We start from the raw sequence: 26,286 nt of genomic DNA on the forward strand, positions 1-26,286 counted from the left end.
ATATAGAATATCAGTTCCAAACTTTAGTTTAACAAAAATTAATTTATCTACCTTACATTTATGACCCATTATAATGGATCCAGTAAAATATGCAAATAAAAATACATCTCCTACCGTTCATCTTAAATTTATTCCTTACATTTCCTATTCTGTACAAAATTTACAGTTGATCGAACCCGAACTCGAGCTCTATGAGCAATTATTAAATTTATCAATTAACTATTCTCATGAATTTATAACAGATAAATATGTAAATTAATTTCTTTGATTTATAAAAGTACTTAGAATGAGTTAATGTGTGTGTGTATGTGCACGTGTCTTAAATTTTAAACAATATTCCCGTGTCTCTTCTCTTACAATTACATACGCACACACACTCATACATAAATAAGTTACACGGCATTATTTACACCAATGATTGATGGTTTTGGATACGAAATTATAAATTGAATTGATAATCTCTAGCCATTGTCTTTGTTTCGATGGTAATCTCAGTAAATTTTCGCACGCTCACACAGACACACACGTAGATAATTATCTCACACACTCATGCACTATCATGATGTGTGACATGCCTTTGACAGGATATAAAGAACAACGACAACAAGAAGAACAACAACATTTTGTAGCAACAAGAATGCATAGCGAGCGAATAGAATTCAATTTCTTTTACCACAATGGTAAACGTTGACAACGACATCCATTGCATAGGATGGTGGGTGGTGGGTAGGCTGGGTGGTGCGTGGAGGGGCAGTGATGGTGTTGCAACTGATGTTACTGCCACCGATAACAATGCCGTTGACATTAACGATGATGTTGCTGTTGATGAGCTGACAATATCAAAGACAAAAACTTTAAATATCTGCATGTGTATTTGTTTCTTTGCCTACTACTACAAATCCACTGTCATTGTGGTTAACAATAGGAGTGTGTGTATGTAGCTATGTGTGCCTGTGTGTGTATGGTAGCAAGTGTATGAATGCGACTTGATGAGTGGTTATCTAATAGATGCCGCCTTCATTGTGGAGAAATGTAATTTTGTGTACAGTGGAACTTAAAAAGGAACAACTTAATTTAAAAGTATGCATTTGCCGAACAGCACGGACAGCGTAGCGATGTCCGTGCGACGTTGTGCTCAATATGTTGTAATTTTGGAACCATTTTCACTGCCGCGCAATCTATGCCTATAACATCTATAAAAATTGCTTGAATGAACCGAACGGTATGCCAAAGCATCATTATTTTGATTGAAATATTTGTCTTCACTTGAATCGAAAACATCTCGGGGTTTCTAATTTTTAATACAAGAAATATATATTCCATAGAGTTTCCACTGTAAGTGTATATATGTATATTTGAAAATGCGTTTTTGTTTTGTAATTGTGTTTAGTTGTATTTACGCTAATGCTTTGTCTGTCTACTGTAATTATTGTAATTAATTACACTAAGCAACATGCAAACAACAAGCATAACAACATTATCATCAAGGAAGCATTAGTAATATAATAATCAAATGTTGTTGTCATTTGTGTTGTTGTTGTTCTTGTTTTTGTCAACTTGACAGGATATCAAAAGAATACTGATGATGTCGTTGCAGCAGCAGAAGCAGCAGCTTTAAACATTTCTAAAGCAGATTTTGTATGCGGCAGCTGTGGCCTCTTTTGTTCGGCTCATTTGTATTTAAATTTTGTAATGATTTTGATTGTTGTTGCTGCTGCAGAATAATGTTGTGATTACATCTATTTGTAGTTATAGTTGTTGTGGTTGTTGTTCTTGCTCTATTGCATCTATTGGTTGACTACTTGACATTCGAATAACAAATATTTTGCATAATTTGCACATCCTATCCTATTGTTATTACTTTGGGGAGGAAAACAATAATTCTGTTTATGGATAGAGTTGTTAATTTGTTCGAATCTCTTGTGTAATTGAATTGTTTTATATATATTTTAGGAAAATCTAAATCGTCACATAAGCGTTCGTTCAGTCGTCCATATAGTAATGAAATAATGGGATTTATCGAAAAATAATGAAATGTAGGTTTAATATGAATGGAGACTAAAAAATTATTTGTTAAAGATAATAGTTCTGTTTGACGTATACATATTGTCGGTACTCATACGCACCTATTAACAACAAAACGTAAAAACTTCAGAGACAACGATTCGTAAATGCCATTTTTCCAACCTTACCTGACTGATCTGGGGGATTAAAGTAAAATACTCAAATCGAAATATTAACTGTAAATTAACTCAAATAAATGAGCTCATTCAATTGTAATCCCTAGTTGTATTAATTTATAGTTGGCGTATACGTATTGTCAATACTCATACGTACGTATTACTAAGAAATTCAAGAATGATTCGTCAGCCGGGCACCCAAATTCTTCTCTTCTCGGATAATTGCAGAGCGATTAAAAACACTGAAATCGAAGTAACCTCAACCAGAACTATAAATTAGTACAATAAATTAATAGTTCTGTTGGGCGTATACACATTGTCTGCACTCATACGCACGTTTTACCAACACCATATATTTAAGATGTGCGAAATGGTTCTATATTCTATAAAAGTACTATATATAATGATTGTTTTGAAGTGGAACAAACAGAAATGTTTGTGTTTCAAAACAAGTTTTATGTTAATAGTCTACTGTAGACCAGGGCTGTCCACACTAATACATGCAAATGTTTGTTATTGTATTTGTTTCAAATACACAATTTCAAATTTATATTTCTCTCTTATTAAACTGTGAGAAAAATTGTAGAAACTTGTATTTCAAATTTTAAGACAGAAAAACATTTTGTATTCAATGCAAATATGCTTGTTAATGATATATTTTCCTATATAGCGATAGATTTGCTTCTGTTTCACCAATCCCCATTGTATTGGTCACATAAGAACTAATATATAAAATGTCCTAATTTTTTGTTCAGTGTATGAATACAAAAAGGAATGAATGACAATTTTGAAAATATTTTTTATTTTCAAATTTTTCTATTTTTATCATTGTGTGTGTGAGAGTTTTGACACACACCGACAGCCCATGGGACCTATTTTGGGCACTGCTGCTGTAGACCCAAGCTATTTTTCTGAAATTATTTAATTTATATACTTTGCACAATGGGTAGGAATGTTTCGGAATTTACTATTAATCCACAACGATACTTGGGAAATAAGTATAAAAATTTATTTTTGTATAATGTCGTTAAATCTCTGTCGATTTTTTACTTGTTCTCGCATACGATATATAATTTTTTGGACTTCTTAGCCGTGCATCTACATAACTGCATTGAAAATATTACTTAAATGATTCGATATGACCTAACATTAACCAACTGACACCACAGATGTAATCTTAGAAGTGTACACTCTATTAAATTGTTGATGCTGTTGTGTTGATATTGGTGTGTGGTTATATTCGGTTAGTCAATCATTAAGTCGACTAGTTAGTCATTCATTTATTCATCCAATCAATCATCTATACTAAGCTTTTATTGTTCTTTAGTACAAAATTGTGTGCACGCACTGCACGTGGATGCATGGACACACATATATGTATGTATACACATGCGTGCATTCAAAACTAAATCACTGACTAACAATATATTGCCTGAATAAACGTTTAAATGAATTTCAAACTATAGCTTCGAAAACAGGGTATTGAATTTTACAACAAGTAAATATTATACATATGTATGCAATGTCTTTAAACATTTGCGTTGAAATTTAACGTTAATAAATAGAAATGCGATGAACGGAAAATTGTACCAAATTTCAATTAGAAATAGTGGTAATTTTAAATATTGAACGTAGAATTTTACATGTAAAGACCAAATTGGTAGCGTATACATGTTGACATTAATCATACGCACCAATGTACCCATTTCGGAAAAGTGAACAGATACATTGAAATAACAATAATAAACCATAATATATTTAATCTAATGTGTTAAATCGCCTTCATATTATAACAGCCTGGAATTTGTTTCTCATTAAAAAATATCTACGATTCGATTGAATGTATCGATTTCAAAGGAATATATTTAATCCATGATCCATGATATTTTAAAAATCCGGACATTTATAAAAGTTACAAATAATTCGAAATCAAAATCATACCATACGCATATGTGATTTTCTAGATTTGGAAAAACTCATAGATTAAACTTTTTAAAATATCTTATCTGCTATCAGTGTTCTATACATGTTGTTAAATGTCATACGCACCCACGGTCTTCTTTAGCTAGTACATTTAATACTTTAAAATGTGCACTTTTTTAATAGAAATTCTTCACTTTTCATTAATTTCAAATCATTTTTATCATTTTTATTTAATCGTATTATCCTCTCAATGCTTTCAAGCATCACACATATGGGCAATATTGCCAATTTTTTTAATATTCCATTTTCAAAAAATCAGCTTTTTTGTTTTTGTGGCACATCTATGATTTTTGGTACACATATAGAGAAAAATGTTCTGACTCCGAAACCGTTCGCGATCAAATTTTTGGTTGATGCGCGCAAAAGTTATCGAGGTTTTAATTTTGGGCATAAGAAAAAAATCTTAAAATTACGCCGTTTATTATATTGGCCAAAAACGTTGATATATATCTTCCTCCGTAAAATAAGAATATGAATATATTATAATAAACACGATAAAGTTGCACATATTCGCGAAATATAAGAAAAATAAAAAAATATAGCAGATTACATCAATATTTTCATTATATTAATGACATACACACACCTAAAAATTAATCAAATGATATCAAAATCACACAAGTTCGTGTAGCGGTTTCTAAATCAAAGCGACAACAAAACAAGATATTGAGGAAAAATATTTGTTTTTGGTTCGAAAAAAATGTCATCATATTTATTTTTTTAATTGTATACAACAAATTTCAGAAAAAAATGTTGGGGTTATTCTGTTATTTTACCCGAATTTCGCTGAAAAATTTACATATATAATAATAATCACCTTTTGTGTATAAGTATACGCCTTGCGGATTATATCAAGACCCTTCCGATAAATCTTAGAATTCTATAAATAGGAATAAATCTTAAAATAAAATAATATTATGAAATATACATTTTAAGTACTGAAGTTTATCTTCCAATCCATATACATTTTGCGAAATTTCATTTGACGACTAAGATGTGCCACACGTTGCATTGAAGTACCCAAAAAATCGTAAAACGCGAATAATTTCCGAAAACTCCATATGCCATTAACGCGCATCCGATTTCGGTGTGCACCCTAAAAAATTACATCGATCTATACCGATTTCAATGTGGTCCATTAAGAACCATGGATGAGCTGAAACTATTTTTGAGATAAATTGGGTACATCTCTCCTTCGGCTGAAGTTTTTAAAGTTTTCTTTTCGAAAAAGATCAAAATCCGTATGAGGTCATTTATTGAAGCGGAAATGATACACAGAAAACGCAAATAAAACCGCGATATTTTCAAAAACATTTTTTACCAAATTTCGTGTTTTTGGAAGGCCAGTTCCCGCCGTTCTAGTAGATGGATTTTCACGAAGAAGATTTTATATCATCCGAAACGTAAAAAACCTTATTGATCGCGGGTACCCATATCATTCAGTTGACAGATCTAAAAATTTGGCCCGAAAAATAGGTTTTTTAGAAGTTTGATCGCACAAAATTCGCACCTTCGGATGAATATTACTCTGAAGCTGTGCATACTACATACACAAAATACATATCAAATAACGCAGATTCGCGACTACAATAATCTTATAATCGATTTTTATAAATTCCTGTTTGCGCATTAAAACTAGAAGTAAAATTCAAAAAACACTCAAAATCGAGCTTCAAAATGTCAGCATCATTTAAAGGTAGATGCAGTTAAATTTTTGAAAAATGATACATAAGGGGCGTAGTCCCCATTTTGTTAGCTTCTAGTTTTCTTTTGACACGAAGACTTTTTTTTACATTAAAGTAGGCACAGCTTCCACCAAAATAAAGTTTGGAGGTCAATATCATGAACAGTTTGCACCGACAGATCAATTAACCCAAAACTATTCACTTTTTTTCATATACTTAAGTAGTTCCCCAGTTATAAAGGGGTGAACCTCCGCTTCAGCTATGTTAAAAAATTGGCAATATTGCCCATATACACTAGTGTTATTTCCCAAAAATCCGCACACAATAATATTTTGTTTGTATTGATTTCGGAAAACAAAAGCACTGCATACATAGAGACAGACACACAAACAGACAATAGCTGAAATATTATTTATGCTTCATTGCATTGTGTATACGCCGCTATGCTATTGAATTCAACAATGAGTTTCCTTTATGTAATTATTTGCCTTTGTCGAATTTGCTATGGTTATTATTAGGGGGTATTTGACTTGAATACAAATCAAATTGTTGAAATTCCCCACAAAAATTATTTAAATTTTGCGACATATACATACGTGTATGTGCAAGTTAAACAGGAAATTTAAAGTAATTGAAGAAGAAATATCTTTATAGAAAGGAAGATAATTTTTGTATATATTATACTGTTGTGTACATGTAAATGTATTTATATAGAAATCATGTTGTATATTTCAGTTTCAATGATAATAATGATTAACTTGTTAGCTGTTATTTTATTATTATTATACATATTACAAACTTTTGTGTAATCATGTCTATGTTAACATCAATTATGAGCTCTTATGCAAATATCCATCAAACTATAGTTAGGTTTCCTAGCAGTGAAAACATTGCTATGTAACCATGTCACAAATAACTGACCCGTATAATTATAATGATGCTAACAACAAATTAGTTGGCAGTCCTCACCACATTAAATAATATACGTGAACAGCGGGAAGTGTGTCATACTGAGGTTTATATTAGGAATAATGGAAATGTCATACATTGGTAGACAATTTCTTCGCTGTTTTTAAATGAAATCTTTTATAGGGTCAAAGTATTTTTTTAAAGAAACTTACAGTTTCATCGCCAAGGCTTCGGTGGTAAACTTTTAACAATTTAACAATTGGATGCTTGGCAACGATTTCAGTTTAATAAATGTGATATGGATATCTTTGCTTTGTTATTATGAACTATTTTAGGTCTTCTGTGTGCTGCCATCTATCGTTGCCTAGAAAGAACGCCTCCTTGATTTTTTTGCTGTGGCAGTGGCCTTTGTGTGTTTAGTGTTTCCGTTTTCCGTGGGTGGCGCTATCCAATGCCATTTCAATTTTGTGTTATTCTCATATGTTGATGGTGTTGAGGTTCGTTTCCGAATGACACGGATACTAATTATTTGGGACCCATTTCATTGGTATGGTAAGTCTTTTTTAACAAATATTCGAAACCCATTTTGAAGAATTTTCTTCCTCCGCTGAATTTGCAACCATCGACTCTCCGATTTGTTGTCTGTTACACTACCTACTACATTACGCCTTTAATACTTGTATTATCCCCTTGGTCTAATTTATTTTATAGAATAGAGAAGCTCGCTTTAATCATGGTCAAAAATATTGTGTATTATCATTCGACACTAGATTTATCGAAAATGAACAGAAGATTAAAAAAATCTAAGCATCTGGTTGCCGTATACATATTGTCAACACTCATACGCACGTAGTACAAAAAATTAAAATTTTCGCAGACAACGATTCGTCAACCGGCCAATTTTCTTCTTCCACGTATCTGATCGATTTTAAGAAATTAAATAACTCAAATCGAAACATTAAATATAATTTCCGTTCAACAAATTTGCTCATTAAATTGTAGAACTTAATTGTACTACATTATAGTTCTTGTTGATGTATACATATTGTCATCACTCATGCGTATTACTTTTATTTCTGTTTTACAGCACACAGAAGACCTAAAATAGTTCATTGCTTGGGATTTCTTATAAATTTGTGGGTGAAGTTGTTGGTGATCGCCCGGTTTGAATTCTGACTGACCTCAATAATCCTTTTTGCAGCTTCCGAAATTAAGAATAATTAAAAAAAACCTTATGTTGAAGAACCCTTATTTTAAACTCGTATACTTTTCAAACAATTACCTTAGTTTTTTTTTCAATTATCCTAAGAAAACATTTAACAGACATACATATCGTCAGCTAAAATGCAAAAAGGCTAAACATAATGACTTTAATATCATTCACACACATTCAAAAACATTGGTGGGTTTATTTTTTAAATGCAAAAAGGCGTAACTAACGTTCACGTTTTTACTTAATTGTTATGACTGCCAAAAATTTGTAAAAAAAAGTATAGTCTGTTATTCGTCATATGCAATATCACCCTGCCGGGCATACTTTTTCATTTCACATGACATGTTTATAGTTTTCATTCAAAACTGTTGTTTGCTTCTCCTACACAATTATGCTTTTGTTAGTTACGCCTTTTTGCATTTAGCTAACGATATACTAAACATAATGACTTTAATATCATTCACACACATTTACATTGGTGTAAAAGCAAATTAGGCTATTTACACTCTTTCCGCATTTAGACGCCATCCCACCATCATCATCATCGCTGGCAGTTTAGTCTCACTCACTTAACTCATTACAAATTAAGGTCATAGATACTCACTCGCTCAGGTTAACCACCATTAGTTGTCGACAATACTTCATGTCCTCATATCCGCCAATTCTTTCACATCATTCTGGTGGGTGGCTGTTCCCGATTTCAATGCAAATATTAATGTTCAGTAATCTGTTACTGTTGTCCATAACTGCCTGCCATCTATCACTTGATAAAGCGGCAATTGTTATACGGACATCCTCTCACCATCCACATGTAAGTGTGTGTGTGTGTGGAATTATGGCCATAACATGTTGAGGCAGGCTTGTAAGACATTAGTAGTGTACTTATGTATGTAGATATGTGTGGGTATGAAGATATGTGTATGTGTGAAATAAAATGCGAATGCGAAGCTTATTGACAAGAATTATGCTGCTGATTATGCCATCATTTGTATTTGGTCAGATTTTTAGAATTCCAAAAAAAGGGGGAATAATAAATTATTTTGATGTTGGCTATTTCCTGGGAATATATTGGCCAAATGTAAAAGAAGGTTTTAGTATTACATAATAGTTTACATAAAAATGAATACACAATTGAAATTTATTTTCTCGAAAAAGGGGTGAATGCACAGTTGAGACCAATGGATTGTGCTATCGATGATTGGAAGGTATTAATCTAAATAACGTTTATTTTTAACATGATGGATCTTTTCTTTTACAGAAAATGCTTACTCTTGGAGAAGTGATGACAATTGGCCGGCGAATCTTGTGATTTAAAACCTTACGACATCATCCCTTAAGGACACTTGAAAGCTATGATTCCAAGGGCGATTCAAAGCTCTAATATAGCATTAGAGCGGTTATAGAAGACATCTACTTTCTGATTTCCTATAAAATTTTTATGAATATACATGCATGAGATTTTTTTTAACATATTGAACATTCTTTAAAAAATCTAAGCTATGTAGGTCATAGAGAAAATTTTATTTCAAAAATCTGGGGAATATTTTATTTAAGAAATCTTTGCTCTGTAGGTCCTAGAGAAAATTTTATTTAAAAAATCTAAACTCTGCGGGTCCTAGAAAAAATTTAATAAAAAATCTAAGCTTTGTAGATCCTGGAGAAATGTTCAATAACAAATCTAAGCTTTGTAGGTCCTGGAGAAATGTTTAATAAAAAATATACGCTTTGTAGGTCCTGGACAAATGTTTAAGAAGAAAATCTATGCTCTGTATCTCCTAGAGGAAAGTTGTTTGTACAAAATCTACGCTCGGTAGCTCCTAGAGGAAATTTTATGTACAATATCTACGCTCTGTAGTTCCTAGAAAAAAAAAATTGATTTAAAAAATCTACGCTCTTTAGGTCCCATATAAAAGGCAACATCTTTTAAAAAATCGACGCTCTGTAGACATTGAAAAAGTATTCTTTCATTTTCTTCAAAAAATCTTCCATTTACAGTCCATTAAAAAATATTCTTTAAAGAATCTATGATCTGTTGATCTACGAAGAAAATATTTTGTTTAATCTACGATCTGAAACATTATTGTTTACAGCATCTATGTTCTATAGGCTTTTGAAACAAATCGTCTTTACGACATACATTTTATTTAGGAATATGCATTATGGTGTCTCTGGTGAATATTTCAAGTTGTTGAAAAATATATAAAATTTAACGAAGTTCTCATTGAGGCCGTACTGCTGGTAACGTAAAAACTTCGCTTTGTCACAAGAGACATTTGGGTATGAAAGGTTTTTTTGTAAAGAATCTATAAATAGCTTCTGGGGAGACTATCCCAACAAAAAACTAAGGGAACTGATGAGGATTAGTGGCGATATTCGAAATTATAGTCTTCCTCGGCGGACAATGCCACACATGCCTCACTAATATGTAGTTGTTTATTATAAAAACAACAAACTGGGATTCAGTCTGACTATGTTGCAAAAACTATAAACAAATGGTATTCCAAATAACCCGCCAACACTACTTACATTTTTTGTAAAAAAATCCTTGATTATATCACAAAACTTTAATTAAAGAAATTTCTATGATATCCCTTTTCCATAGTTTGTCGGGATTAAATAGAATAAAATGTTGTTTTTTTAACCTCAAATCACAAAAAAAATGAGCATTTTATATTAACGATTTTTATTAAACAATAATTTTGTTTAAGTGACAACTGAAATATACGACAAAATTCTGCTAATAAATTGTTTTATTTCAACCTTAACACCCATTGTAATTCATGCGCATTTTTTTCTCTCACATATTGTTGAATATTCGCATTTCAATTTGTTACAATTTTCTTTATTGAATATGTATGTACGTCGACCAAATCATCAGACAGGCTTCTACATCAACATATGTGCACAAATATACATACATACACACATTAGGCTCTATCCCATACATATGTCTGAATATACAACTGATTAAGATAAACGTTTTGTTTTTATTTCATTTTACTGCAACTATACAACAGCAGCACCCCTATATCAGAGGCAGTGTGTTTGTGTGTGTGTGTGGATTAACTTCAATTCCATTGAAATATTTTCATCGATAAATTTCTCAATTTAATGTATTTTATTCTGTTACTGTTGTTAAACATTTAAAGCAACAAAATTAAAAAAAAAATTCTCCAGCTAGGGTAGATTGCATTTATTACGATACGTCTGCATACGATAACACTTGTGGGTGTATAAGTGTGCGAGTATGTGTTTGTATACAGATGATGGTATAAAGTTGCATGTGTTTACGTAATAAACGTAACAGTAATAAACTGTAATAGGATTGTATATAAACTGTATAAATATAATGCACTCATTCCTGATAGTAGCTAGCAGCTAGGTGGTATGTAGTTGTAGATGTTGTTTTTGTTTTAGTTTTATTATCAAATACATCTTGATAAAAAGGGGCAATAAAATAAAATCATGTCTACTGAATGATATTGAATGCAGAAACTACTAATTCTCTCTTTGTAAGTGTTGAGTATTAGAATGGAAATTTACTATGTATTGAAGGAGTTTATTTATTGGTTATTGACCTACATTAAATTAAATAAAATATTTTCTAGGACATTGTATAAAAAATAGTGTCGATATAGATATGTGTGTCCGTCCGTCAATCCATCTGTATATTATAATTTGTAAACACGCTACAGGCCACATTTATTGACCAATTCAACATATAGGACCGCTTCTGGCCAAAGAATACCCCTATTTATGGGATGAAATGGATCAAAAACTTTATTTTGTCTGTTTTTCTGGTAGCTCGAGAGGCCACCGTTATGACTCAAACATCACAAATTTTTACACAGAGAAATGGGTCTGACTATAGAATCAGCATGACTGTTTTGGTGAAGATCGGTCTATATATAGCGGGTCAAACGGACAAAAACTTCGGTGTGAAAATTTACAAGATGCCAAAGTAAGAACGAGTTCCTTTTGACTTATAATCGGTAAAGAGGGTGCAACAGAAATATTGTCCTGGCTGAAAATATAAATCCGCAGAAAGTTAGGGTTTAGTGGTAGTTTCCAAATATATGATCAGCGTTTATAAAACATACATTTCATGCAAATTCTAAACTTCGGGACCTTTATCAGCCTTTTGGAAAAAATTAGCAAAGAACTCGTACCCCTAATAAAAATAGTTATACTTGGCGAATACCTTGTTATCACCGTATTTCATTTGTTTGAAATTCCTGTTGGCGTATACATACTGTCAGTACTCATACGAACTAATTGCTAAGTCTCATTGTTAGAATATTCGAAAAGGTTACACAAAAAATTAGAAATTATTCAATGTACTGGCATAGAATTATGCATTGGAATAAATTCAAAAATTCATTATTTAGCCAAATTTTCCACATTGCTGACAATCAAAAATTTGCAAAGGCAATATCGGAATTCCTGAAAAAATTAAAAAAAAAAATAAAAAAATAAAAATTATATAAAAAAATATAAAATTTTATATTAATCTTCATCCGGGATAACTCAAAAGAAATTTTTGATTCATCCATTTAAATTTTCCTAATTTTTATGTGATTTAGTGAAGATTTAGTGTTGGTGAAATTTTCCACTTTGCTCAAGAATGTTAACTACTGCATTGGGAGATCACATCTTCTTATACCCTCCATAATATTAAATAGGATATTTTTTTGAACATTTTTGTAGAAAAAATTTATAATATATATATATATATATATATCATACCCCATATGTCTGCTATCTATCTTCTATTAGTTTTATGATATTGTTATGTAATTTATAAATTAAAAATACCCACTCTAATTGCATGACATCAAATAATATTAAAATTCAGATACTGCAAAACACAATTGTTGGCTTTAGTAAAAGTTAATTCCATTCACTACTAATCTACATTCAACACATACCCACCAAATAATAATAAAGACATAATTTATAATATCAATATACACCCGTAAATTCGATTATTTACAAAATTCTCAAAACTAAATTTTTCTGATAAATTTAATTTCCATCAGATTAGAAGCCGAACAAAACAAAAATCAAACATTACAACATTTATTGATTTTAGTTTTCACTAAATCCAATTTACAGTCATCAGAAATTTAGTGGAACACAGACATTTGATGGATGACAGCCGGGCAGGCATGGTAGTTAGTTAGGAATCGGTTGGTAGCCATGTTGGCATGACACATTATTTAATATGGATTCAATTACAAGGGCCATATATCACAGTTTAAATATTGAATTATCCAAAAACCGCATTGTACGGTGTTATGTGCCAACAGCACTAACACATACCTGTCAGCCTACACACACACTTCTGTATGTTGGCAGGCATGTGTATGGGTATGGGTTATTCCACATTGCTGTGGGTTTTTGAACGCACATTTATTTGCTGTTAATAATTTACATTGTAATTAATTACGGGACGATTTAAGGCGTAATGAAATATCATCAGAACATCAGAGGCTGTGGTAGTAACAACAGTAGCAGCAACAGCAGCCCCAACAACAATAACCACATCAACAACAACTGAACAACAAAGTATTCCAATGGTAGTGAGGGTGTGTCATTATCACTCAAACACCACTGCCAACAACAATATCAATGCCAATGGCAATGGATTTTAACATGTAAATGAACATAAAGGATAACAAGGATATGAATAAAATTACGTTATATTCGCATTCACAAGCGAGTGGGGCGGGGGTGGTGCTCTGTGAAATGAAATCTACAACCGCCCAACGAATAATTACAAAAATTAAATACTCTCAATTCGACAGATCAATGGTTGGACAGACATCCGACTACATATGTAGATATTCGCGTAGTTGTCATTCACATTGCAATACAAATCCCATCCGTAATGATTTCAATGATAACGGCCTTCAAAATAGACAACATCAACATGACATGGCGGAAAATGTAGTTAGATCGGAATACCCTCTTCATTCATTTATATGTCAGTGCCCATGTACGAGCTGGAGAATGGTCGGTCGGTCGGGCGGACGTACATCCGCTGATACAGGCGTTGGAGCTAACATGCATTTATTCGTTGTCCGTTACCACACACAACACACACATTTGCAGCTAGGCGTCAATGGCCTTGTGAAGCGTCAAAGGGGATATCATTTGAAACAATGATGTAGCCAGAGATGTAATGGAATAAATTTCAAGACATTTTAAAATTTCTTAAATATTAAATTTATAATTTTTAAATATATTATTTTGTATGCCTATAGGAATGTGCGGAAGTTGAGTATATTTTGCTCCTTCTGAAAATCGTCTCTATTCTCCACCCCTGACCATTTCAACACTTTGTGACTGAAAACTGAAAAATGATATTAACATCAGTCTTCGTTTGTACGCTCTGCGAACATCAACTTCCGAATGTTAGCACTGTTTGACACAAAAAACAATGTTCGACATTTCGGAATTGAAGTTGGTTGGTCGGTCGCTCGGTTGGTTTGCTGCTACCATGGTCTCATTGTTGTCGAGCAATTTGTGTCACCAACAATTAGTTTTAAGCATATTGAGGAGAGATTTTAATTTGATAAAACACAGCTGCAACACCATTCCCATTCACACACTGTCAGTTGGTAGACAAAAAAGGAATTTGAAGCAGTGGGGAGAATGTCAGAGTGTGTGTGATTGTGGATGTTCGTGACACAATATGTGGTCATCAAGGGAAATATTAACAAAAACACATAGGCACACATACACACACTGTTATAAAGATCCAGTAAAAAATTCAAAATTGGAACATACGTCCACTTTCACTTGTGGTACAATATTTAATAAATGTACAACTATAAAAACGCACAGTGGTGGTCTTATTTTGTTAGTGAATGTGAATAAACCGAAATTAGAAGAAAGGCCACAGTTATGGACCAATGGTCCCGAAATTTTGCATGTAGGATGGGTTCTGGCCAATGACAAGCCCTATAGATTTTGATAAAAATGGGATAATATTTAAGGGATGAAATGAACCAAAAACATTATTTTTGTCAGATTTTCTGGTCGCTCCAGAGACCACAATTATCGTGAAATTTTACATGGAGAAGGGGATCGAGCCAAAGAATAAGGATGACTGTTTTGATAAAGACCGGTCAATACTTAGCAGGTCAAGTGGATACAGACATTTCCTGATATTCGTTATAATATTGTTTAGTATTACTATTACCCCACTAGAGGGTGGAAATGTAGCGCTGATCTCTTTGAAATTTTACATGAAATTGGGGTTTGTTATAATATATTTTACACGGTGAAGTATTACTATTCATCCCCAAATTTTTATTTTATGACGTAAATATTCACCTAGGGAAAACGAGATTTGGAAAGTATGTCAGGGTTAGAACCTATTGACTAATCATCAATCAAGATGGTGCAAATATCGCGAAATATTGCCCAGACTCAGAATATAGAACCTCAGAAGTTTAGATGTTCGTGTTAGTTGTGTAGGATATCAAATGGTCAGCCCTGTCCGATTATACTGCTCCGCTCACTAGTTATTTATAGGCATTTTCGACAATTTTTGAAGTCAGATTTTCGGTAGTCATTCAGAGCCACAGACAAATCTTTGAAATCTTTAACGCGAAACAATAAACAACTTCGTGGGACTTCTGCATTGTTTGAGCACTCCTGCTTTCAAAATTGAGAGTAATCAACTTTCTCTATTAATTGTTGAATAGAATATCTCGGGCTGATATTCAAAGCACTCAGAGTGTTTAAAAGAACGTGCTTTACAAGTGTTCGTTCAACCGAACAACTTTTTTGTAGATATCCCCGTGGACTCACACGAGGTTTGAATTGTAATTAGGGGTCTTGCAATGATTCTTCGGTTATACTTCCGTTTGGTCTTTGATGTTCCTCCTAAGGACTATATGTACTGCTGCTGTCCAAACTACTTTCGATACACTCATGCATCGCTGAGCTGGTATGTGTGCATACTGTAGCGTTTATTGTCCTCCTTTGTTTGGATGGGTGAATGTTGTCGGCACCTGTTTTTAGATTGTTCTAATCCTTCTGGCACATCCATTCGCCTTTTACCTTTGGCATGACAAAACGTATTTTCATCGAATCCATGTTTCGTTTTTTCCTACAGCTCTCGTAGTCTTCTAGAAGTTTTATTAATTTCGCCTTAATGGAATATTTCCGATATGTTCGGGAAGTTACATATTTTGCCCCGCACAGCGTTATGCTCTATAGCAATTAGTGCGATCCTGTCTGTCCTTCTCTTGGGAATGAAATGAAGAATTTTTCAGTTAAAATACATTTCATTTTTCAGAGACATGCGGCCCGGTTTATTCAGCGTTCCTTCAAGAATTGCCAAGTAGTGTCTTCTTGATAGCATTTAAATCTGGACGGTTCTTCTCCACCATAGAGGCACTTTTCTTGAACGACAGCCCATTACATCACCTTCAATATTCACTTTTATAAATTGTACTTTCCAGGGTTTTTGACACGTCTATGTTGAATGGAAAGGAATAGCTAACATAATAGAACCCAAAAGGAAAATTCTACATAAATACATCTGAATTTATTTTTTCTTTGATGATTTTTTTAATGGTGAACATCATAAAAATGTCAGCGTTACTTACAAAAAAGAAAATACATTCGATTTTAAATCAGACCCATGCATTTAATTTTCCATACTAAACAAAATGTAGTTTCGCAGTTTATTTGCTATAAATAAACACACTTAATTAAATCAGTATTTACATTTTATAGTATTTACAATAACGTTTAGCTCCATATGGACCACTGTATTACTGTGATAAATAACAACAAATCCACAATAGTTTACTGGCCATTGTTTGAGAAATCATTACGCACAAATGCCGAAAAAGGGCACATTCGTTCACATGCAGAGTTTTTATTGTCGGAGTTTTTCGAATTAAACATAATCTACCCCAATCCAATCCTGAATGGTATTCTTTTGTTTCTCAATTTGATCACCCATTTCCTGGGTCATACGGAATTGTATTAGAATGAGGATGTAATTGAAAATCTCCACATAGACCTTTAAGGGAGACAAAGAGGTTAATTACATTTAGTTGTGATGTGTTGTAAACAAAGCTGGGGAGTCTTAAAACAGGATTGACACCAACAACTGTATAAAAGTTATAGTTCAGCATTTTAATTAAATATTGTGTTGAATATTCTTATAGTTAGATTGTTTGACAACTATTGGTGTCGATGGAGTATCCTCAGTTTTGTTTTTGTTTAAGAAGTATTTAATATTTATTTACCCCAGCAATTGTCTCCATATTTAGGGGCATACTGCCGCTTGTAAACGGTATTTTATTGTCCCAGCGCCAGGTTAGGCAAATGGCAACCATATCACGTATTTTATTGCAACTTCTATAATGGAAATCCAAATCCTGAATAATTTTAAAACATTTATTTTCCTGTAATTAAAAACGTTTTAAAATTGTAATTTAAATTTAACACAAATACCTCCTTACCTCCTTAATAGCATTTTCCGAATATACTGGTCCCACAGTCATCTTGTAAATGGGCAACACCAGACCCAATAGAACAAAATAAATCAAAGCATTACTGCCGGAACCGGTTAGGCCTCCAAAAATCAAATACAATTCACTTGTGGTCAGTGTAAAGTCATGTAACATTATGATGATTAAGCTTTTGGAGAATATTTGATTTGTCATGCGAATGCAATCGTGATATTTTTCCACCAAATCAATTAATTTCTGGAAATGTTCCACTAATTTACCCTCCTCGATGTTTGGTGGTTTGCTTTTCAATAATTTTTGCAATAGACGAAAACGTATACCCAACACTTCGGCAAAATTCATTTGTATAAAGAAATTGAGAGTGGGTCCACCTGTAATGCAAATATAGGCCAATGCCGACAGCAGATTGAGTATCATATTTCTCCAATCCGTTGCCCGGGTAATACCCAATACAATGATTATCAAATAGATGGCGGTGGTAAATCCCAGCAATTGCAAATGTTTCATTATCAACACTTTGTAATTCATGTTGCAACCAAATTCACGAATCAGCAACAAATCCAAATCATTTATCCTTTTATATAACTGTAAGTGGGTCTTGGCCTCGGCCACCATTGTGGTGGTGGTTATATACATAAACAATGACATACTCAGCTCTAAGTAAATAATCGATTTAATCAAACTATCCATTTCCACCAAATATGGATCTTGAAATTTCACATAGGCAGTTAATCCCAGCGTTGCCAAGGTACAGCTCACAGCTAGGGCAGTGTAACTTAGCGATATCCAATCACAAACATATTTGCCCGAACCCCCACTACTTCTTATACCACTACAGCCGAGTATGAATTGTATTTGACACAATAGCCGACAGCAATCGTAGATGTTTTGTGGTTTTTTCCAAACTCTATGCAAAATGAACGGCATATCAAATTCTGCGAATATTTCCGGCGGCTGTTTATTTAGTGGCCTTCTCAAATGGAACTAAAATCATTGTTTTTATTGCCTTTTTGATTTAGCCCCGGGTGAAGATTATAGAAGAAGGAAAAAAAAACACAAATGAACAAATGCCAATTAATTTGATTAAATGCCCATCAAATGCGACATGAAAATCGTTTTGCGCCACACACATAATCGCAATTACGAAATCGAAGATTTGAATAAAATGCCGTTGGAATTGATTTTTGTTCGGTTATCCCTTTTAATTAGTAGATTAGTTTTTGTAATAATTTGAGGCATAATATTTATTCGGCAATGGGCCAATATGGTATTGCGGGGATTTTAATGCCAATGGCTGATTAATTGTGCGATAGGTAGGGCTGGTGTTTGTGTAGCAATGATTAGTCCATTAAAAGGATAGGTACGTTTGTTAATTCACATTTGTAAATGACAAATCGAGGTGTTAAACGAGTACATATATCTTAAAATAATTATGCCAAGTGGTATTTGAACGTTCGAAAATCCGAAGGGCATACTGATCGGTCTCAAAATTTAAATCCCCAAGATTATATGGGGGCGATGATATAAAAAACATTGACGATTTTCTGTAACGCGACCCAATCTCGAATGACAAATATCACCCGTTATGTTGGAAAATGGGGGTAATATTTTCCCAATACAGAAAATGGTCGAGAACTTTTAAATGGAGGCTATTCGAAAAGAAATACATGTTATATAGGAAAATGGTGGAAGAGTCTTCAAAATACCGAAAAAGGGAGTTATTCCAACACGTTTTGTGTGCACTGTGCAGGAGCTATCAAAAAAATTAGTTCAATATCGAAATCGTTCTAAATTGTTTTTTCAATCTTCTGGAACCCGCACTTCTGTTGGAAAAATGCGGCATAAAACTTAAAAATTCTGAAAATGGGATCGGCACTTTTTTATATGGAAACTATTTGAACTACTTCGTTGGGAAAATGTGGCTGAATCTGGGAAGTATATCAAGCATGTCCGTACTACACAAAATTGCGAAACATTTAAGATATTGTTATATGGCGGCTACCATATTCTATTGAACCTAAATAATTTTATGTATTGACATCTAAATATTTTGCACTTTAATCGCTGTGTTAAAGATTTCCTTTTCTTTTTTCCAAATTAAATTAAAAAGAAACTAAATGAGCCAATTAAAAATTGCCACAGGATATAAACAAAAAGCAGAAAAAAAAACAAATAAGAAACAAATTCCATTAAGACACGAGCACGACCACAAATTGGAATATCCAATTAAACGTTAATATATATCCGCTAATTTAAATTATCACATCCGGTTGTGGCTTTGTGGCACAAGACATTTTATGTTCGCATTCTCATTCCTCTGCTGTTATTTTTGGTCTTATAGATTTCTATGATTTTATCCAGAGATTTACACTCATTTCTGTCATTTGTTCAATTTGTTTTTCTTTTGTCTATTTTTTACAACATTTTTATGGTCAAGAAAAATTATTTTCCTCATTAATTTAACGCTAATAACCCTGGCTGGCATGGCATGGAATGACAAGTAAAAGTAAATGACACGCACAGTTATCCAGTCAGTGGGAAAAAAGACACCATGCCATAGTCACCCAAACCAACAACGTCAACAGTGTCGGGATTATCATGACCACGAGAACTTCACTCGGACAGGAAATGTTATGTTTACTTTACTCGAAGTTTAATTCATTCGTGGAAGCAGCTAGCGTGCAACCAGTAGCTGACTAAACTAACCAATAGGAAACTCCGGGGTGATATTAATTAAAATAAACTTCAGCTTCCTAGGGATGAAGTGAAGAAAAATAAAAATTAGATATTAGTGAACCGGATCTAGAAACCGCTATAAATGTATATATTTTATAATCTATATAAACCTCTCATCTGCTTGCAGAGACTAAAAAACCGAATATTTTAAATTCAGTTCAGAGATACTAGCAATATTATTGAATCATCCAATTATAAAATCACCATGGGGTGAGCGAAATAGAATAGAAAACTGGAAATAGACAAAATAATTTGAAAAAAGAACACAAACAAAATTCCCTGAATGGGGGAATATTAAAAAAATGAATGGCTGTAACAGGGACAGCCACAGTTGTATGTTGGTATTTTATTTTTATTTTTTATCAGAAAAAAATTCCTCCCACGAAATTTAAATAAAATGTCTAACTTGAAATAAGGAAAAAATATTCACAAATCAGCCATACAATTTTCCTAATATCATTTACATAATTTGTAGATAAATGGAAAGATACATGCCGCAGCGAATTCTATTGATATATTGGGAAAGTCAAACTCCTTGAAATATTAGGTCATTAGCAGCAATGTCTGTATCAAAAATATAAAACTTACTTCATTGAAAATGATAGACATTAAAAATAATAAAAAACAAAACATAAATTCTATAATCTTTCCGTCTAATATGTAAAGCAGCCATTGTCCTATAGAATAAAAAAATAATTTCTAAGAAAGTTAGATTATTGTAGTCCAAGTAACAAGGGAAGGCCTATTTGATTTTTCTAAAACATAATCGATAAGGTTGTCTATAGAAAAAAAACAAACTTGTCATATATGAAAGGTCTTAAAAAAAAGCAATTTTAGTATTTCTACAAATAGTAGACCAACTAACCTCTACAAAATTCAAAGATGTTTGTTTTAAAAGTGCAAGGGAATAATTAATGGGATATTCAGATTGAAGACCGATGGTGGCTGCCATAACTAGAATACCGCCAACGGACATTTCTATAGCCTTCTATCAAAGGGGTCATCTATAAATAGAAGACCAATGGGGTCATCTTTCGATAGAAGACCCATGAGGTCATCTATAAATCTAATACCTATGGATCCTCTATCGAAGAAGTCTTCTGATACCAGTGGTATCTTCTATACAGAGACGGGGTCTTCTATAAACCAATTGGAAAACCAATGGCGTTTTCGATATAAAAAAAGACGGCCAATCGGATATTCAATTGATAGAATACCAATGTGGTCTCAAATAGATAGGACGACAATATCATTTATAATTTATAGCAGATCAATCCGTTTTTTTTATGGATATAAGATCAATGGAGTCTTAGACAGTTGGAGTGGGCCATCTACAGATGTAAGATTACTTCAGTCAGTTCAGTCTATTATATATAGAAAACCAATGTCGTATGTCCTCGATGGCCCCACGAATTTAATTTTTTAGATATTGAATCTTGGTGTAGACAAGAGGCCAAATTATTATTTAAACCTGTCAGAACGTTGTCATGCAACAGGGTGTCTCTTCATGGCACCTGTGGACTATCTACATTAGGAGACGAGGATCCTTCCTTAGGCGTTCGGAAGGATCTGCATTATCTAGATAGAGAGGTCTAACGATGTGAAACGAAACCTTTAGATCTAATACTGTTGCCGACGTGTAAAAGGAATACAAGTAAGTTGTCCCAATTCATATGAAGTACGGTGTCCAGAATGTCAGCCCAGCACGTGGTATAGGTCCGCACACACGCTGCATTTATTCCGAGAATGCAAAGGGAGCTAACTTTGAAATGTCAGCTTATCAAGTAGTCATGAGAAAAAATTAGTTCTAAGGCCTACGTTCTTTTTTCTATAGAAAAAAGTTTTTCTATAGAAAAAAGTAGTCCTGAGGGCCTACGAATTTTTTGGTAAGAAAAAAGTTGTGCGGGGGTCCTACGATTTTTTTGTATGGGAAAAAAGTAGTCCTGAGCGCCTACGATTTTTTTCTATTGAAAAAGGCCTACGATTTTTTCCTAAAAAATTATTTCTTTTTCTATAGCAAAAAGTAGTGAGGGACTACCATTTTTTTATAAAAAAATTTCCCTCACTTTGATTTTTTTATCAAAAAAAGAATTCAAATTTTTTCTATTGAAAAAAGTAGTCCTTAAAGCCTACGATTTTTTTCTATAGTCCTGATGGCCTACGAACTTTTTTTCTATAGAAGCAAATACGATTTTTACTACTTACTTAGCTATATTTCCTAAACTGGAGTCTAATCCAGTATAAATCAAACATATAAAGAAAACAACATATAAAACGCTTATAACTACATCGATACAATTCAATCCCGACCATAAAACATTATTCATCTCTCGAAACTGTTGACCCAACCTTATTTACGAAAAGGTAATGTGCAATTACCTTTAACCGCACCAAAAATCACGCGTTGAGAATGGAGAGACTTTTCAACAACTCATAGGTTTTCTGAGCCACATAAGTAAAGATATTTCTTCGACGGAATTTTCATCATTTTCACGAATTTTAAAATCACACTCGGGAAGTTACGAAGATGCTGATGGCCGGTTCGAAGATCAAACGACTGGATCTAATAACCACCTTTGCTTTTTAAGACTTAAGACCTAAGTCTTTACACAAAATATTTTCAGTATTTCTCCACAGCTCTAATTTGTGGATTATAGTGTGTGATGCGGTACGACAAGGTTCTTCACGAACTCTTGCGAAATATGACAGCATTTTAGTAATGGCCTAGTTCTAATCACTTGATAAAGAATAAAGGCTTCAAAATCTTCGGATAATTCAAAACAACACTTATTGTTGAAGAGCCCTATGCCATGGAAAGACTTCCAAGCATCTAATTTAGCTTGGAATTCAAATTCTTACTATATGCAGATTTTATTCCGTTTCTCTCATTGAAAATAAAAAAATTGTGTTGATAGTTGATTTGTGGCAACTTAGAAACCACCTTCATATTTATCAAGCTCTCGATATCTATTACCATTTTATTTCAATATTTTTTATGTGGCAATCAGTTTGAAATAGGTCATTCTACTTACCCGTAATATCGTCGGCAATGTGGTATTATTTATGGTAACAGTCTGTAAACATAAAATATTTACAAATAAACATTAATATATAAATATATTATTATAATATATATATATATATATATATATATACATATATATATGATTTGTGAGTTCGAAAGAAATTCAACCCATTATTATATGCTCAGATTAATTAGAATAATAATAATTGTAGTATCCATTGAAATTTAATCAAGTATAGAACAGATAATGGAAATGATTATTTCCGGCATAAAGTATTTAAGCGTGTTGCCCTTTCCCCTTCCTGCAAACACCCACCCACCAATTCATTTTATTTGTTTACAAATCAAATAATTTCCGTGTCAAAGTCCAAATAAATAAAGATTTATATCGTAACACGAATAAGCCTTTGAAATGCCGTTCTATTTGAAATGACAGCCAGTCGGCCATTCTCCTGTTGAAAACACACACAAAAACGAACAAAACATTTGGCCATAATCGACACAAAGCTTTTAAGTAGATTTAATTGAGTTCCGTTAATTTCATTAATTTATGGCCGAACAGTAGCAGGGAATGACAAAACCCGTACCACCGCCCCGCAGCACCATTTGCCTGGAAGGTGATTAATCAAATTAAATCAATGATTTTGTATGGCGAAGAGGAAAACTATAAATTATGTATAACGAATAGCTGCAGCTACTTTGCTATTTTTCGCCTAACTTATAATCCTCTATTAAATCTATGTTTGATAGGTATATTTGTGTGTTGTATAGTTATAGGTTATGTATATATTTACATAATCATTCATACCTTTTGCAGCTGTTGTCGGGTTCACATGGTGTTTAATTTTCGTTTATCATTTGCGGTCCTATTGCCTTCATTCATTCATTAAGTCCCCACGTCGTGGTGTTATAATTTTAATCTTTTTATCTGCAGAAATTATCATACCAATATTAACTACCCGGAATAAAATTTATATGCCTTGTGTTGTTTTCCTATCAACTGTCCTTTTCATTTGTTCAGTCCAGACCATTCATTCATTCATTTGTCCGTTCCGAGTTCAATCCATAATAAATACAATTACTTTATTACCACGCCTGGGCAGTACAATGCTCCGTATTATCTGGGTGAATTTCTCAATCATGATTTGATGTGAAAATTTCCGTTTATTATTGCGAAGTGTTATTAAATGCAAAGGGAGCTAACTTTGAAATTTAAAACAAAATTAGTTCTGAGGAACTACAATTTTGTTTCTATGGAAAAAGTAGTCCTGTGAGCCTACAGAAAGTAGTCCTGAGGCCTACGAATATTTTTCTATAGAACAAACGTAGTCCAGAGGATCTACGATTTTTTCTATAGAAAAAAATTAGTCCTGAGGGCCTACGAATTTTTTTTATAGAAAAAAAGTAGTACTGAGGGCCTACGATTTTTTTCTATAGAAAAAAAGTAGCCCTGAGTGCCTACGAATTTCTATAGTAGTACTGAGGGCCTACGATTTTTTCTATAGAAAAAAAGTAGCCCTGAGTGCCTACGAATTTCTATAGAACAAAAGTAGTCCGGAGGGCCTTCGAATTTTTTTCTATAAAAAAGTAGTCCTGAGTGCCTACGTTTTTTTTCTGTGGAAAAAAGTAGTTCTGAGGGCCTACGAATATTTTTATAGAAAAAATGTATTCTCTATTTTTTCTTTATTATGTCCTTTATTTCACTTTGCATTTCATCCAAAAAATCGTTGATAAATAAATGGCTGATTGCCAGTATTGTATTATGGCTTAATTTATGACAGATTATTGAACGACAAACAACGAATTTTAATATTGAAAATTATTTCTCCTTTTGCTGATATCTCTTCCCCTCCCATCCTTTGGCATCCTGTTTCAGTGGCAATAATCTACGTTTGTTTTTTGGGCATTTCATAGATATTATCTATAATAAGTTATGACACAATGTTCATAATTTCCTTCTTTAACGATTGATGATGACATGTCGACGACGACTTTGTCATGGTTGTCACGCTTGGAACAAATCTCATGGCAACCATCTGCCGCCACAGCATCAATACCAAAATGGTCAACTGTTATTATTGGTGTTGTTGTTGCTGTCGGTGCTGTTAAACAAAATATTATTGTTATTATTTTAAAAGGATGCTATTTTGTATAGACATTTTAAAGCTATGACCGTGGTGCTGATGATGATTATACCAACACCATTGTCATCCTTTGTGTATGTGTGTGTGTGGATTTTGTTAATGCACATTATTGTCAGGAGCAAATGGTCCGAACAGTTTAGCGGCCAAAGCGTGACAGGTCAATTTATGGGCCGTACGTAAATTAATAAAATTAAAATGTCAACAAACCAGAAGAACGAACGCACGAACGAAAGTATCCGGCAGCCAGACTGAAAATGGCCACAATAAAGGCGTCACCAATATCACCACAAATATATGAATGTACGAATGTACACACGCACATTTGGCGAAAGACAACAATAATCCTCATGCCATTTACGGAAAAGAAAATCACATTTTATTTGTTGTTGCTTTTTTATTTATGTTTGTTGCAAATTTGTTTGGTCCCATGGTAGAGTTGAAAAATAATATCACTTCCAAATCCGATTATTGTTTTGAAGAAAAGTATTGTTTCTAAAGTCAGTAGAATTATTGCTGTCATTCAACAATATTTTCAAATGCGGAAGTACAAATTGTTTCCTTTAATATTTGTATTACCATTTTTATGTTGTATTATTATGTCATCGTTTGGAAATTCAACACGCAATATTTTTATAATCTCATGCGAATCGAAAAACGAATTGAAAAAGAAATGAAGATGAAAAGTTTGGTGCACCATTGACATGAAATCGGACGAAAATATGTATGGGATCTATATCTAAATCTGAACCGATTTCCACAAAACTTAGCACACATCATTCTAGACTCAATTCAGTACGCTATGCAAAATTTCGTTCAAATCGAAAGATATATAGGGACTTTGGTGCACCATTTTCATGAAATTGGACGTAACTATATATGGGAGCTATATCTAAATCTGAACCGATTTTCAC

The 26,286-nt window shown here is 33.0% G+C and overlaps 1 protein-coding gene across 1 annotated transcript; it reads right to left on the bottom strand.

Moving 5' to 3' along the window:
- Positions 1 to 659: 659 nt before the first annotated feature.
- LOC133325121 (putative gustatory receptor 57a) lies at positions 660 to 24,373 on the bottom strand. The gene is made up of 6 exons (XM_061533945.1): positions 24,314 to 24,373; positions 23,239 to 23,280; positions 17,462 to 18,454; positions 17,246 to 17,377; positions 16,906 to 17,016; positions 660 to 830 (listed from the first exon to the last, which is right to left on the bottom strand). Exons 1-6 carry the CDS (start codon positions 24,371 to 24,373, stop codon positions 660 to 662), a joined length of 1,509 nt encoding a protein of 502 aa, XP_061389929.1.
- Positions 24,374 to 26,286: the final 1,913 nt, after the last annotated feature.

The sequence above is a fragment of the Musca vetustissima genome, unplaced genomic scaffold, assembly GCF_032173495.1.
Source record: "Musca vetustissima isolate MV318-11 ecotype Yass unplaced genomic scaffold, APGP_CSIRO_Mvet_v1 utg6677, whole genome shotgun sequence".
Classification (NCBI taxonomy): domain Eukaryota; kingdom Metazoa; phylum Arthropoda; class Insecta; order Diptera; family Muscidae; genus Musca; species Musca vetustissima.